Source organism: Eschrichtius robustus, chromosome 5, assembly GCF_028021215.1.
Source record: "Eschrichtius robustus isolate mEscRob2 chromosome 5, mEscRob2.pri, whole genome shotgun sequence".
Taxonomy (NCBI): Eukaryota; Metazoa; Chordata; class Mammalia; order Artiodactyla; family Eschrichtiidae; genus Eschrichtius; species Eschrichtius robustus.
The window spans coordinates 34,828,835-34,845,998 of record NC_090828.1 but is presented as its reverse complement, the minus strand read 5'-3'; the positions used below and the strand labels follow the sequence as shown (position 1 = coordinate 34,845,998).

Here is a 17,164-nt window from a genome sequence, read left to right as displayed (position 1 = left end):
CACAGAAAACATGTTATTCACAGATACACAAAAATATATAAACAAACACAACAACAATAAAAAGCCCACTAAAAACCACTCCAGATTAGAGGGATATGCATTCAATTCATGATAGAAGTTGCCCCTGAGGAGGGAGAACAAAAGGAACTTTATTAGTTATGCTTCTTTCTTTTTTTTTATAAATTTATTTATTTCATTTATTTTATTTTTGGCTGCGTTGGGTCTTCATTGCTGCATGCGGGCTTTCTCTAGTTGTGGCGAGCGGGGGCTACTCTTCGTTGTGGTGCATGGGCTTCTCATTGCAGTGGCTTCTCTTGTTGCAGAACATGCGCTCTAGGAGCGCGGGCTCAGTAGTTGTGGCTCGTGGGCTCCAGTCCACAGGTTCAGTAGTTGTGGCGCATGGACTTAGTTGCTCAGCGGCATGTGGGATCTTCCTGGACTAGGGCTCGAACCCATGTCCCCTGCATTGGCAGGCAGATTCTTAACCACTGCACAACCAGGGAAGCCCTGAGGTTGACATTTAAACAGTTGTTATATGATAGAAGTTCTCTTACTCTCAACTAAGACCCTGACTTAATTTCATTCTTTAATCCTCCCTTTAAATTACAACTGCTACCTACAACATACTGGACACTCATGGCTAGTAGTCTACTTGCTATCACAGTGATTCTCAAAATGTAGTCTGGGGCTTCCCTGGTGGTGCAGTGGTTGAGAATCTGCCTGCCAGTGCAGGGGACACGGGTTCGAGCCCTGGTCTGGGAGGATCCCACATGCCGCGGAGCAACTGGGCCCGTGAGCCACAATTACTGAGCCTGCGTGTCTGGAGCTGGTGCTCCGCAACAGGAGAGGCCATGATAGTGAAAGGCCCACGCACCGCGATGAAGAGTGGCCCCCGCTTGCCGCAACTAGAGAAAGCCCTCGCACAGAAACAAAGACCCAACACAGCCAAAAATAAAATAAATAAATAAAATTAAAAAAAAAAAATGTAGTCTGTTGCAGGGTGGCGGGTAGGGCGTCTCTTGAGGTCCCTGAGGCTGAAACTGTTTCATAGTAACACTAAGACAAGATCTGACTTTCAGACCCTCAATCATGAGTGTATGTTGAGGTAATCCAGAAACTACATGATGTGTGGTGACATCACCATCCTGTCAGCTAACAGAATGCGTGAGCAGATATGAAAATCCAGCTGTTGTCTATTAGGTCAGACATTAAAGAGATTTGCAAAAATGTAAAACTATGCCCTCTTCAATAATTTTTTGAAATAGATGTTTTTCATCAAAATACATGTAATTTATGTTAACATGTAATGGGTTTATTATTGTGCCAAACTTTCTTAAAATTTTTTTGTCTGCGTTGGGTCTTCATTGCTGCCAGTGGGCTTTCTCTACTTGTGGTGAGCGGGTGCTACTCTTTGTGGCGGTGTGCAGTTTTCTCACTGTGGTGGCTTCTCTTTGTTGCAGAGCATGGGCTCTAGGCATGTGGGCTTCAGCAGTTGCAGCACGTGGGCTCAGTAGTTGTGGCACACAGGCCCTAGAGCGTGTGGGCTTCAGTAGTTGTGGCACACAGGCTCAGTAGTTGCGGCCCGTGGGCTCTAGAGCACAGGCTCAGTAGTTGTGACGCACGGGCTTAGTTGACCCGTGGCATGTGGGATCTTCCCGGACGAGGGATTGAACCTGCATCCCCTGCACTGGCAGGCAGATTCTTAACCACTGTGATGCCAGGGAAGTCCCCAAACTTTTAATGAGTTTATTAAAGTGCCAAACTTTTCCAAAGTCAGTGTTTGCTCCCTTTACTGCTTAAGAGTTCCCATTGGTGTGTATATGCACGAACACTTGGTATTATCTAAACTCCTTAATCTTTGCCAATCTAGTGGGTACAAAATGAATTTCACGGGCAAAAGCATTTTAATTTCCTTTCCCTAGTCACTAATGAAGCTTAACACCTTTTTACGGGTTTCTTATTTCCAGAAGAAGAAATATCTTCTCTATCCTGTGTCTTGTCTTTTCACTTCTTGATAATGTCATTTGATGAAGCGAAGTACTGAATTTTTAAAAAACAGACTTAATTTTTTAGAGCAGTTTTAGGTTCACAACCAACTCAAGTGGAAGGTACAGAGATTTCCCATGTATCTCCTGCCCTACATATCCACAGCCTCCCCCCATTATCAATATCTCACACCAGAATGGTACATTTGTAAAACAACAAACAAAATGAATAAATGATTAAAATTAAAACAAACAAACAAAAAACAGAGTGGTACATTTGTTAGAATCGATGAACCTATGTTGACACTTCATTATCATCCAGAGTCCATAGTTTACATTATGGTTTACTCGTGCTGTTGTACATTCTATAGGTTTTGACAAAAGTATGATGACATGTATCCATCATTATAGTATCATACAGAATGGATTCACTGCCTTAAAAATCCTCTGTACTCCGTCTATTCATCCCTTCCTTACCCCTGACCCTTGGCAACCAATGTCTTTTTTTACTGTCTGTATAGTTTTGCCTTTTCCAGAATGTCATAGAGTTGGAATCATACAGTTATGTAGCCTTTTCAGATTGACTTCTTTCATTTAGCAATATGCATTTAAGGCTCCTCCATGTCTTTTCATAGATTGATAACTTATTATTTTTTTTTAGCATTGAATAATATCCCACTGCATGGATGTATCAGTTTATTTATCCTTGGTTGACTTCTTGGTTGCTTCTAAGCCTTGGCAATTATGAACAAAGCTGCTACAAACATCTGTGTGTGCAGGTTTTTGGGTGGACAAAAGATTTCAACTCATTTGAGTAAATACGAAGGAACACAACTGCTAAGTCACATGGTAAGAATATGTTTAGTTTGTAATAAACTGCCAAACTGTCTTCCAAGGAGCTGTACCATTTTGCATTCCCACTAGTAGTAAATGGGTTCCTGTTACTCCACATCTCTGTCAGCATTTGGTGTTCTCAATATTTTGGATTTTGGCCATTCTTTTTTTTTTTTTTTAAGTTTTTTTTTGATGTGGACCATTTTTTTTAGTCTTTATTGTATTTGCTACAATATTGCTTCTGTTTTCTGTTTTGGTTTTCTGGCTGTGAGCCATGTGGGATCTTAGCTCCCCGACCGGGGATCGAACCCGTACCCCCCACATTGGAAGGTGAAGTCTTAACCACTAGACCGCCAGGGAAGTCCTGGATTTTGGCCATTCTAATAGATGTGTAGTGGTATCCCACTGTTGTCTGAATTTGCAATTCCTTAATGACATATAATGTTGAACATCTTTTCATATGCTTATCTGCCATCTGTGTATCTTCTTTGGTGAGATGTCCAGGTCCTTTGCCCATTTTTTAATCAGGTTGTTCGTTTTCTTACTGTTGAGTTTTAAGAGCTCTTTGTATATTTTGGGTAACAGTTCTTTAATAGATATGTCTTTTGCTATATTTTCTCCTAGCTGTGGTTTGTCTTCTTGAGAAGTTCTGAATTTTAATTAGTTTGTCAGTCTTTTCTTTTGATTACACATTTTTAAAGAAATGCTTCTATAATTAAGACCAAAGCCATATTCTCCTATATTTTCTTGTAAAAGCATTTATAATTTGCTTTTCATGTGTAAATCTTTAATTAAGGTAATTAAGTTGTTTATGATGGCAGTTAGGAATCCAATTTCTTTTTTTCATAAGGATACTCAATTGTTCCAACACTATTTATTGACCAGTTCATCCTTAGCCTAGTGATCTGCAATGCTACCTCTATCATATATCTATAATATGCACATATGGATAAGTCTGTTTATGGAGAACTTGTTACTGTAATTATGTAAATTAAATGTTTGGCACACAGACAAAATATGAATAAAAAATATCAAGTAGTTTCTATGTAAACTAAATTAAATGCTTTAGAAAGACTTGATAAAAGTTATTAACTAAAACAACTGATTTCAAATTAGGTATGGATGAGAAACCATAAAAGATGTAAAAAAAAATTAAAAAACATAAAAGCACACTACATTCAGACTGCATGAGAAGTGTCTTTAAATGATCAATCTAATGGAAGGAAATAAAACTTGAAATCCTAGATAATACATTATGGATATGCTATCTAAAAAAACCCAAAACCAGAACAAAAAGGTGCTGCTGTTCTTCAGCCAGCTGACTGGCAAATTTATATTTAAAGAAAAGACAATGATACATAAATATCTACATATATGTTTATATGTAAAACAAAATGTTTACAGTATATAGTTATTTTTATGATTTCCTTGTTCTGATATTTTGATAAACTGACCAATTAACAATGGCTCTAATCACACTGGCCAACAGGGACTTAGTATAATACATAAATAAAACTTTTTAATAGTTTTAAAATTACTCAAAATAGACAATACCAAAATAACTATGAACATACAATTCACAGAAGAAGTTAAAATGGCTAATAAATAAAAGAAAAAATGTTTAATGCTGATGAGGGATCTTAATACTAGTTGATACAATCTTCCTAGAAAGTAATTTAGCAATATGTAAGCCTTATAAAGCTCATATACTTTTTTTTTAAATTAAGTTCATATACTTTCACCAGTAATTCTATTTGAGGAACCTCTGATGAAAAAAATAAGACATCTGAACAAAGATTTATGTTCAAGGGTAATCACTACTACATTAGTTATAATAATAAAAACTTAGAAATAATTCAGAAGTCTAACAGAGGAAACTATGTATTATTTATAGGTTAGAATATATTATTATTCAGTTATTAGAGTTTTTTTTGTCCAGAGAATAATCTCTAAGAATTTAACAGTATGTTAAATTTAGAAAGAAATAACACTACTACTTCACACACATTGGGATGGCTATTATTAAAAAAACAACAACAACAGAAACAACATGTGTTGGTGAGAATGTGGAGAAACTGAAACCCTTGTGCATTGTTGGTGGAAATGCAAAATGATGTAGTTGCTATGGAAAACAGTACGGTGGTTCCTCAAAAAATTAAAAATAGAATTACCATACGATCCAGCAATTCCACTTCTGGGAAATTCCCAAAAGAATTCAAATCAAGATCTCACAGAGATATTTGTACACCCATGTTCCTAGGAGCATTATTACACTGTACAGCAAAGTGAATCAGCTACATATACATATAGCCTCTCTTTTTTGGATTTCCTTCCCAGTTAGGTCACCACAGAGCACTGAGTAGAGTTCCCTGTGCTATACAGTATGTTCTCATTAGTTTCACAATAGCCAAAAGGCTGAAGCAACCCAAATGTCCATCAACAGATAAACAGATAAACAAAATGTGGTATATACATACAATGCAATATTACTCAGCCTTGAAAAGGAAGGAAATGCAAAAAAAAAAAAAGGAAGGTAACTCTGACACTTGCTAAACATGGATGAACCTTGAGGACATTATGCTAAGTGAAATAAGGCAAACACAAAAAGACAAATAGTGTACAATTCCACTTATATGAGGTACCTAGAGTAGTCAAATTCACAGAGTCAAAGGAAGTAGAATGGTGGCTTCCAGGGGCTGGGGGGAGGGGGGACTGGGCAGTTGTTTAATTGAGTACAGAATTTCAGTTCTGTAAGATGAAAATAGTTCTAGAGATCGGTTGTAAAATAATGTGAATATACTTAATACTGAACTATATACTTAAAAATGGTTAAGATGGTAAATTTTATATTAATGTATATCTTACCACAATATTTTCTTACCACAATTTTAAAAAAATAGATTTTTAATTTAACCACAATTAAAAATCTGACATCACCCTTAAGTTCAAAAATGGAACTCTGAATAAGGCTAAATTAAAAATACTATGGATTGGGACTTCCCTGGTGGCACAATGCTTAAGAATCCTCCTGCCAATGCAGGGGACACAGGTTCGAGCACTGGTCTGGGACGATCCCACATGCCGCAGAGCAACTAAGCCTGTGGGCCATAACTACTGAGCCTGCACTCTAGAGCCCGCGAGTCAAAACTACTGAAGCCCGCACGCCTAGAGCTCGTGCTCCGTAAAAAGAGAAGCCACTGCAATGACGAGCCCGTGCACCACAAGGAAGAGTAGCCCCTGCTCGCCGCAACTAGAGAAAGCCCGCACACAGCAATGAAGACCCAACGCAGCCAAAAATAAATAAATAATTTTTTAAAAATACTATGGATAGACCACATATTTGTCTCAGAATTTTCTAACAGCCAACTTACAATCAATTAAAGAATTATTCTGTTCATAAAATTAAAAAACAAATCAATTGTTTAAGAGAAGCATCAATAAGACAAATTGCTCTTGAGGACACCTGTCTGATTGGGGGAGAACTTTCGGAAAACCTTCTGTTTAATGCCTGAGATCACCTAGCACCTCCATGCAATGATTTTTCACCAGAGTGAATGGATTAATAGAATATAAGAGTTATGCCAGGTATGTCAAGATATGTGTTGCTTATTAAGAAGCAGCTTATACTTCAATAGTAAGTAAAGGGATTGATTAATAAAGTATTTAAAGGTCCTTGTTGAAAAGTTTTTTTCCTTTTAAATATTACTTAAGATTCTTTGTGAAATGTCTCCCTGTGTTTTAAAAGTAATGCTTATCGGGACTTCCCTGGTGGTCCAGTGGTTAAGACCCAGTGCTTCCACTGCAGGGGACACAGGTTCGATCCCTGGTTGGAGAACTAAGTAAGATGTGTGGCCAAAAAAAAAAAAAAAAAAAATCCTTATTGTCTTCTGTTTGTAATTAAGGATTAGGCAGAAGCTTATTGTTCAGTATCTCAAAGTTAAAGAAGATGGTAATAGATGTCACCTTTTCTTCCCTAAAGAAAACATTAAAAGAAAACTAAGGGGGCTTCCCTGGTGGCGCAGTGGTTGAGTGTCTGCCTGCCAATGCAGGGGACACGGGTTCGAGCCCTGGTCTGGGAAGATCCCACATGCTGCGGAGCAACTGGGCCCATGAGCCACAATTACTGAGCCTGCGCGTCTGGAGCTTGTGCTCCGCAACAAGAGGGGTCGCGATGGTGAGAGGCCCACGCACCGCAATGAAGAGTGGCCCCCGCTTGCCACAACTGGAGAAAGCCCTCGCACAGAGACGAAGACCCAACACAGCCATAAATAAATAAATAAATAGGGCTTCCCTGGTGGCGCAGTGGTTAAGAATCCACCTGCTAATGCAGGGGACACGGGTTCGAGCCCTGGTCCGGGAAGATCCCACATAAAACAAACAAACAAACAAACAAAAATAAATAAATAAAAACACACATTTAAAAAAAAAAAAAGAAAACTAAGAAAACTCTCCTTCCTACACCTTATCTGAAACACCACTCTCCACCTCATACACATTTTGGCAAATAAGAAAAAACAAAGCAAAACAGGAAAAGTCACGTTTGCAAGACTTAACTGTAAGTTACGGGCTCCTCTGTCGTACATGCCCATAGCCAAATGAACAGCCCCATTTCCTGGACTTGAGACAAACTTATGTGTGTGCATGCATGTGCAGACAGACAGATACACACCAAACTGTCAACAGGTCCATGTTCTTTTTTTTTTTGAAAGTGGTTTCATTCATTCATTCATTCATTCATTCATTTATTTATTTATTTATTTATTTATTTATGGCTGTGTTGGGTCTTCGTTTCTGTGCGAGGGCTTTCTCTAGTTGTGGCAAGTGGGGGCCACTCTTCATTGCGGTGCGCGGGCCTCTCACTATCGCGGCCTCTCTTGTTGTGGAGCACAGGCTCCAGACGCGCAGGCTCAGTAATTGTGGCTCATGGGCTTAGTTGCTCCGCGGCATGTGGGATCTTCCCAGACCAGGGCTCGAACCCGTGTCCCCTGCACTGGCAGGCAGATTCTCAACCACTGCGCCACCAGGGAAGTCCCCATGTTCTTTTTTTAAAAATTAATTAATTTATTTATTTTTGGCTGCGCCAACTCTTCTTCGTTGGCTGCGTCTTCGTTGCTGCGCGTGGGCTTTCCCTAGTTGCAGCGAGTGGGGGCTACTCTTCCTTGCAGTGAGTGGGCTTCTCACTGTAGTGGCTTCTCTTATTGCGGAGCACGGGCTCTAGGCGTGCGGGCTTCAGTAGTTGTGGTGCACGGGCTCAGTAGTTGTGGCTCGCGGGCTCTAGAGCGCAGGCTCAGTAGTTGCGGCGCACAGGCTTAGTTGCTCCGCAGCATGTGGGATCTTCCTGGATCGGGCTCAAACCCGTCTCCCCTGCATTGGCAGGTGGATTCTTTTTTTTTTTTTTCAGTTTACTTTTTTTTTTTTTGATGGAGTATAATTGCTTTACAATGTTGTATTAGTTTCTGCTGTAAAACGAAGTGGATCAGCTCTATGCATACATATATCCCCTCCCTCTTGGACCTCCCTCCCACCCCCACACCCCCCAATCCCACCCATCTAGGTCATCACAGAGCACCGAGCTGAGCTCCCTGTGCTATACAGCAGGTTCCCACCAGCCATCTATTTTATGCATGGTAGTGTATATATGTCACTCTTAATCTCCCAATTCATCCCACCCTCCCCTTCCCCTCTGTGTCTACATGTCCGTTCTCTACATCTGTGTCTCTATTCCTGCCCTGCAAATAGGTTCATCTGTACCATTTTTCTAGATTCCACATATATGCGTTAATATACGATATTTGTTTTTCCCTTTCTGACTTACTTCAGTCTGTATGACAGACTCTATGAACTTTTAAGAGACCACAGGTTAAACAACCACAAAAACAGCCTGGCCTTATCCAGTAAAGTTGAAGACACCCATATCTTATGACCCTGAAATTCCACTACTTGGGATATATTCTAGAAAAACTAGTACGTGTGTATACCAGGATAGATGTATATTCATAGCAACATTGTTATGACTGATAGCTAAATGGCAGGTAGATTCTTAACCACTGCGCCGCCAGGTAAGTCCCAGGTCCATGTTCTTAAAGCATGCATTCTCAACAGGAATAATACTGCTCCTGATGCAACGGAAATGGCTCTTGGTGGGAGGAGGGGGAGTGTGGAAAACATCTTAGATATTGCAATGGTCTGTTGCCCTCCAAAGAATCTTAGTACATAAAGAGACATACAGCATATATGCAGTATTAAAATTTCATGGGTGGGGGGTGATAAGGAGAAAAAGTCTAGAAAGGTTCCTTAGGGGATAATAATTTTAAAAAGATTGAGAAATACAGCTTTAAAGCAAAGTTCCCCAACCAGTGTGCAGAAATTAAAGACATGGGTTACAGGTGTGCTGAGTATTGATCCTCTCAGGCCTCTGAGGATGCAGTCAGGGCCTGCAAAGGGGGTGGGAACAGGGGTCAGAAGCCCAAGGCATTTATCCTCGGTCTGGAGCATTTTCCTCTTTTCTTTTTTCTTTCTTTTTCTTTGGCTGCACCAGGGATTGAACCTGGACCACAGCAGTAAAAACGCCAAGTCCTAACCACTGGACCGCAAGGGAAATCCCAAATTTTCTGCTTTATTTCAGTGTGCCTCCAAATATCATTTGCTGTGGGTGCCGTTACGAGAAAAAGGTTGGAAGCACTGAGTTTCTACTACAGATATGTATTACCATTACAGTAAGAAACTATTTTAAAGAAAACACTTAGAAAAAATATTTTTTTCAATGTCTTCTTAGGTCTAACACAATAGTCAAGAATCCAAAGTTCTATTCAGAATATGCCCTAAGGGCTTCCCTGGTGGCGCCCGTGGTTAAGAATCCGCCTGCTAATGCAGGGGACACGGGTTCAAGCCCTGGTCTGGGAAGATCCCACATGCCGCAGAGCAACTAAGCCCGTGCGCCACAACTACTGAGCCTGCGCCCTAGAGCCTGTGAGCCACAACTACTGAACCCGCGTGCCACAACTACTGAAGCCCGCACGCCTACAGCCCATGCTCCACAACAAGAGAAGCCACCACAATGAGAAGCCCGTGCACGGCAACAAAGAGTAGCCCCCGCTCGCCGCAACTAGAGAAAGCTTGCGTGCAGCAACGAAGACCCAACACAGCCATAAATAAACAAATAAATAAATAAATAAATAAATAAAAAACAAGAATATGCTCTGTCCAGTAAGCCTGCTGAGGGACAATGGTTGTTTTGTATATCATATCATTTAACACTGGGAACAAATCCAGAAGCAGTATCACTCAAGAGGTGACAAAAAGGTTGGGAGTAGTCACAGTGGCCATTTATAAGTCAAATATGAGAGAGTAAAAGACACGTACATGAGGGAGACAGGTGGCATAGAGAGAACAGAATTGATGCACAGAGATGACATGAGGGAGACCACGAAATATGTGAAAGCAAAGTCCCTCATTTCTTAACATGCTCCCAGCTCCAATGCCCCTAGTGCCCAACAATACTGATTTTGTTCCTTGATCTTTATTTTTTTAAGTCAACTGAAGTATGTCTATTCTCCTTACACCCTAATATAAATCTGTGCTCTTTGAGCCCTAAGTAAATTATAATTCAAGACTAAGATTTTTTAAGCACAATCTGGCAGGAATCCGGCTTAGGTGTAAAAAAACATAACACTAGTATGCCTAGGTTGGAACACATTACTTCTTGGAATCTTCCTTCTAACTATTTCTGTAAAGAAGATCAAGGTAATAATAAAGTGACTTGCTTTATGAAATTATTTCAAATTAGTTAAAAGTACAGCTATCTTAAAAAAATAACTTTAGAGTGCTTGGTCTGTAGACTATCTTTCTAAAAATATTTAAGCACCAGACTGGTTTTTTTTTAAAAAAAAAAAAAAAAAAAAGAACTATGTATAGATTAAAAAACCTGCAGTAGAAACTCAGTGCTTCCAACCTTTCCAACTGTAGAGAAAAAATCTGAAACACTGCTCTTCTTTTTTTTTTTTAATTTATTTATTTCATTTATTTATTTTTGGCTGTGTTGGATCTTCGTTGCTGGGCACAGGCTTTCTCCAGTTGCAGTGAGTAGGGGCTACTTTTGGCTGCGGTGCGTGGGCTTCTCATTGTGGTGGTTTCTCTTGTTGTGGAGCACGGGCTCTAGGTGCACGGGCTCAGTAGTTGTGGCTCATGGGCTCTAGAGTGCAGGCTCAGTAGTTGTGGCACACAGGCTTAGTTGTTCCACGGCACGTGGGATCTTCCTGGACCAGGGCTTGAACCCATGTCCCCTGCATTGGCAGGCGGATTCTTAACCACTGCGCCACCAGGGAAGCCCTGAAGCAATGCTCTTCTGATGAGAAATAGAATAATATAGCACACCACACAAAAAGTTTTGGAGCTGGATGATGGTGATGGTAGCACAACATTATGAATGTATTTAATATAACTGGACTGTACACTTAAAAATGGTAAAGATGGTAAATTTTATGTTATGGGTATATTACAATTTAAAAAACTGGGAAAGGGACTTCCCTGGTGGTCCACTGGGTAAGACTGTGTGCTCCCAGTGCAGGGGGCCCGGGTTCGATCCCTCGTCAGGGAACTAGATCCCACATGCCGCAACTTAGAGTCCACGCGCCACAACCAAGAAGTCCACATGCCGCAACTAAGAGCCAACATGCCACAACGAGGATCCTGCATGCCGCAACTAAGACCTGGCACAGCCAAAATAAATATTAAAAAAAAAAAAATTGGGAAAAAAATTGTAGCACAATGTTGCCTAACCTACCAGACTACCTTTATGTATCCTGCAAAGCAATTTTGGCCACCCACAGAAATATGAGCGTACACTCCCAACTCCAACAACCACCACCCCCCTAACCCCACAAATACCTTGAACATGGCGTCCTAAAACTTCCACATAGTTCTGATCTTTTAAAACTTCCTGGTCATCTTCCTCCAAATCATATTCTGGCTTCTTTATTATTTTTTTTGTGTTGACCAAAAGCTGGGCTCGCTCCTTTTTTATTTTAGCTCCTATAAGAACATCCAAAGAATTAGAACATGACAGGTATAAATTCTTTCTAAACACTACATTTAAATAAATAAACTATACTATTACATAGTCATTACTTAAAAGCTGGAAAAAAATTCAGTGTTTTCTCTTTGATTCAAGTACAGATCTCTCTTCCACAGTTTATAAGTTAAAAAAACAAAACCTTGAAATTATAAATTTTGGGGGGTCAAAATAACTACACATTTTAATTACAATGGGTGGTTATCACTTACCACCACTACTAAGCATTTCACATTAGATGAGGCTTTATTATTTTTAATTTTCAAAACATTTTGAATGGAATAAACTAAAAATTAAGGTTTATTTGCAGTCTTACTAGATCAAATATTCTGTGCTGTATTTTCAAAATAGAAGATTAAATTATTTTTAAAGTGAAATAATACATAACCATTATATGAGCATCCCTTCAATTGTATAATCATTCAGTACCTCCTTCTCTATCAAGAATGTGATTAAGAACATCATCATCTCCCACAAACTGAACCTCCAGCATCTTGTCTTCCTTTGATTCCAGCTTGCTCATCATTGCCAACCTAAACAAAAGCAATAAAGCACTCAAAAGTGATGAAAAATTCATATCAACAGCCAAATAAACATTCACATAATGAATGCATAATAGTTTTAAAATCTTTAAGTATGAAAAATACATTATTCATTATTGTATCGATATTGTGTTTTTGATAATAAGTAACTCAATTCTTATCTGAAAAATGGAAGAGAGGAAGAAGAGCCTGAGATTAGGAAAAAGCCAAATCCAATCAAGGCAACTGAAATATAATGACAAGAAAACAATTCTGCCTGTAAAGAAAGCTCTAACCAATATACAGAATAACAACAATATTAGAAAGGGGGAGGTTAATACATGAGAGTTTAGAAAAGGGGCAGCCAAACAAAGAATAATGGTTTGGTGGATTTTCTTATCTGTTCACTAGAAAGGTACAGTCCACTGGGGGAAGTCTGTGTGCTTCACTGGTGTACCAAGCCTGGATCAAATAATCTTCAAGCATCCCCCTTTACTATTAAATTGCATGCTCACCAAACAACTTGACAATCATGAATATGGCTTTCTAGGTATCTCGGTAACTAAAGAGTAAGCATGAATCTTTCCAGTACTTTAGAGTCAGTTCTTCACTGAACAAATTTCAGATTTGGCAAGCAAAAGTTTGATCAACTCTGGCTACGCTGACAAAATTTAGTTTCAGAACTTATAATGCTAATGCCTGAAACAAATAAACGATTCCAACTAGTTGTCAGCTAATCAGTTTACTCAAAAAATGAATTTTTTTCTCTCTTCTCTCTCTCATAAATCCTATTTATGCCTTTTCCCCTGACAAGAGGATCTACTGATTGAGTCCCCCATGAGTCAGTTATCTGCATGCAGATAACTTACTAAATGTTGCCAAGTTTTCTTTTGTAACTAGCACACTTAAATGATTTGTCTCAGTTTTCATTTACCTTTAAAGGTACTACATATTCTGCAGCTGGGAAATTCAAGTAGAGTCACCTGTAATTGGAAAAAGAACTCAGTCAGGCCAGCTAACAGGAAAACAAAAGCAACCAAAGAAGTTCATGAGTTTTAACAAACAAGATGAGTAGATAAAGGCAGATCTTACAAAGCCAAAGTTGTTATGATGGCACAGTAAAGGGCAAAATCACCATTACCATTTTGGCCAGGGAGCCTTAGAGACTGAGAAGATCTAACTTCTGGGGGCAAGGAGGTGGAGGGAGGCCAAAATGTGAGCACTTACTATGTGCTAGACACACTTCTGAATATTCTATATGTATTCTCATTTAATCCTCACAACAATTCCATTAGGTTTATACTTTGTGTACAAAGATTATACTTCATCTATAATTTATATGGCCACTGCCAGTAGAACATATCCATTTGGACCAACCTTCTAGTCATGATACTGCTTCTTATTATGGGGAATTGGGTGTATTAGAGAATAAGTTTAATGCATCTATGTGACATTTATACAAAATTAAGAAACACAATTTCTTTCTATCTGTATAAAATAAAGTTTTTTAAGGGGCTGTTTGTCAGGCACTGTATTAGGCACTTTTACATATACCAGATCAATAAATCCTCAGATTCTCTGAGATGGCTAAAATACATATAATTCCCCCAATTTACAGATGAGTAAACTGAGGTTAAAGATTAAATTACTCACTCAAATTCACACAACTAGAAAGTGCGTTAGGGCTGAAACCCAAGTTTGACTAATTCCAAAGACCCTGATCATTTTATTAAATGACACACTTCTCCTGCCATTAAACACAGACCTGTTATCCTAAATGCTTGTCTTGACCTCTGGAAACTATTCATAATATGTTTAGTCATTCTCCCCCACAGCGGTTCAAATATCCAAGAACTTCTACAGTTCCTCTAGGTTTCTAGTTCATTAGGTTAAACATCACTAGTTCTACCAAGCATACTTTTAAGAGAAGCATAGTCTACATTATTTAAAACTATATACTGCTGTGTTCTACAAAGGATTTGAAGCAATGACAATAAGCAGTGCAATACAACAAATGATAAACTATACACACTAATAGGGAGTCTGGATCAGGGAAAATATAAAGAAAGGCAGAAAATAAAATCATACAAAGAATTTGGGATCTTAGCTTTCTGGCAATCAAAAGGAGTAAAGGTCAGTTATATTACCTCTTATTAGCAAAAGTTTAGTAGTCCCTTCAGGGGGGAAAAAAAAAGATTTTCAAGGAAAATTTAAAAACAAATATTCTAGACAACTTAATATTGTCCTAGGCAATTTCCGTACGGTATTTTATGTAAGAATTGTCTGGACAGAGGCAGCCTAACTTAGTCTTGTTTGTAGCCAAATGCATTTATACGTAATTTCCTTTTCTAGATTTTAAGGCATCTTATTATACAGTACAGAATCAAAAAATTGAAATTTCTACAAAAACCTTGAAAGAAACCTTTCCTTCCTTCTTCTCCAACATTTTCTGAAAACAAAAACAAAAAAACCCCAGTACAATCTCATAATAAAATGAAAATATTTAGTGACCACTTACTCTTCAAGGCACTGTCTTGGTGGTTACTTTTAAGTAGACTCTTTTCAAGGAGTTAACAAGGTAATACAGCAGCACCAAATGAGTATTAACACAATACACTCTCCTTTGAGAGCAAATAAAAGATTTGCTAAAATTAAAAAAAAAATAATCCTTTAAAAAAAGAAGGTGGTATAGTTTAGTGGCTATGCACCAATTTTAATATCAGATAAACCTGGTTTCCGATCTTAACTCCACACTTACAACTGTGTGACTTTGGACAAACTTGTGACGATTAAATGAGACCCTGTGCTTGGCCTATGAAAATGCTAACTAGGTTCCTTACTATGGGTATTTTTACTTTAAATTTCAACTTAACCATGCAGATCTCTTGTACAACTCCATATCCCAACTAATGTCTGACGAAATAAAATTCATATTTTATGGCAAGACGATTTAAACATATTTAAACATAAACATAAAATTTTTCTTTGCCTATTTGGGCCTCCTCCCTCCACTTTAGTGTGTATTGCGCATCTGCATTAACCAGACCTCTTTAGGAGATAACTTCCTTCTTATCTTGTAAGGGGCCACGATGACCCATGACCCACTATCTGCTTTGTATGTGTAGATTTGGATGGTGTAAACTGTCAATAATATGCCATTTAATGTACAGCCCACAGTCTCAAAAACATCTAACAGTGCTTTGACTTCTAACAAACGGAACAGTTCTTAGAGCTTTCTGAGAGGCTGTTCTCGGAGTTATAACCCTGTTTGGCTCAAATAAAATTTTCCACTTCTTCCTTAGATCGACTACTGATCAATTTTCGTCAGCACATCTAACAGAAAAAGTGCTCAATAAATGCTGAATGAATGATGCCCATTTAATGTGCAGTGCCATCACACAAAGGTGTAGGGCCATGCTATTTTTCTTCAGATTGCAATTTAACTAGGGGAAGGTGTAGTGGTTCTATTAGGATTTCAGCTGTAAAGCGAAAAGTAATGCATCAACTTGTTTTAACTTAAAAAGCTCTACCAAAGGAGCCTGGTTTATCAACATTTTACAACCAAGCACTGTCCCAGGGTGACTGTGTTCAGTTAGGAGGATTCATTTGGTGATTCCAGGCTGGAATGACATCAAAGGGTTCTCGCTCCAGTGGTAGTTCTGGGACAAGATCTCTTCCTCCTCAGCCCTCATTGTACCTGCTCCTCTCCCAGGACACCTTACTACTTTCGGTATGGATTTTTACGGTTCTCCCTCTGCACGCAGAAGGCTCATCGCGCCGGGAAACAGATACGTTGGTAACAGACACCCCTTGCACAGAAGGCCCATCACTGCTGGACAGGGAAACGGTCTTTAAAGAGGGAGCCTCTCACCTCAACCAGTATTTACTGACTTCGGTCTGGGCCTCGCGCAACTGACCAGCTGGCCGTGCTCGGCCAGCCGAGGGTCCTCAGGCCGGCGGGGCCGGAGGCAGCCTGGGGAGGGCAGAGAGGGAGGCGCAGCGACCCTGCTCGGAGTGCTGAGGCGAAGGCCGGGGACTGGGTGCACCTGGACTCACCTCACAAGCCCCGAGCTAAGCAGGAGAGGGAGGCAGGCTGCCCCGCCGCCCAACCACGCACCGCCAGGTCTCCGGGTGGCGCGGCGGCGGCCGCCTCGTGCCTGCCGGACGCTACCCCGCTGAATGGTCGCCGCTGGAAAGGCGGCTTCGGCCCCAGCGGGAAAGGCCAAATTCTTTCAGGCAGTGCAGAAGCAGGGTTGCCGGATCGCAGGGTCGAGCAGGGGCGCTCAGGAGGCCGGTGGGGGGGGGGGGGGCGGGGGGATGGGCAGCCTCTCTGCTGCACACCGAATCTCCCGCCCTGCTCAGGAGGCGGAGCCCCAGGGAGCCAATAGGAGGTGGAGTTGGCTGAGAGCGACGGCTCTGCCCGCCAGTCGGCGCCGGTCTGATGACCTCGCCCACAAGAAACCCGAAGAAAACGAATCCCTAAGCGCTGGGTTCTGGGCTTTGCTTTTCCTCTTTCCGTTTCCGGTGAAGGGAGAAGGAAGTGTTGGTTAGATCTGAGGAAACTGGAGGAGTTGGAGTGGGCTTAGTGGGCTCTGTCTGTCTTGACGCAGTCATGAAAGTGTTCATTGGTTTCTTTTTATACCTTCTTTTGAGGAAAAAGATAATGGGAATGAATTTGAGTTTGTTTGTTTGTTTGTTTATTTATTTATTTATTTATAACTTTACCTCATTTGCCGTGAAAGGTAGGATCAAGT

The 17,164-nt window shown here is 40.0% G+C and overlaps 1 protein-coding gene across 1 annotated transcript in view; it reads right to left on the bottom strand.

The window, feature by feature from the left end:
• Positions 1–16,700, bottom strand: part of ORC2 (origin recognition complex subunit 2) — a 50,445-nt gene extending 33,745 nt beyond the window's left edge. Inside the window, exons 1-4 of the mRNA XM_068544681.1 lie at positions 16,467–16,700; positions 13,345–13,393; positions 12,319–12,422; positions 11,706–11,849 (exon numbers count right to left, since the gene is read on the bottom strand). Coding sequence (XP_068400782.1) covers positions 11,706–11,849; positions 12,319–12,415 — 241 coding nt within the window. The 5' untranslated portion in view covers positions 12,416–12,422; positions 13,345–13,393; positions 16,467–16,700. The remainder of the gene's footprint in view (positions 1–11,705; positions 11,850–12,318; positions 12,423–13,344; positions 13,394–16,466) is intronic.
• Between the last annotated feature and the right edge of the window lie 464 nt (positions 16,701–17,164).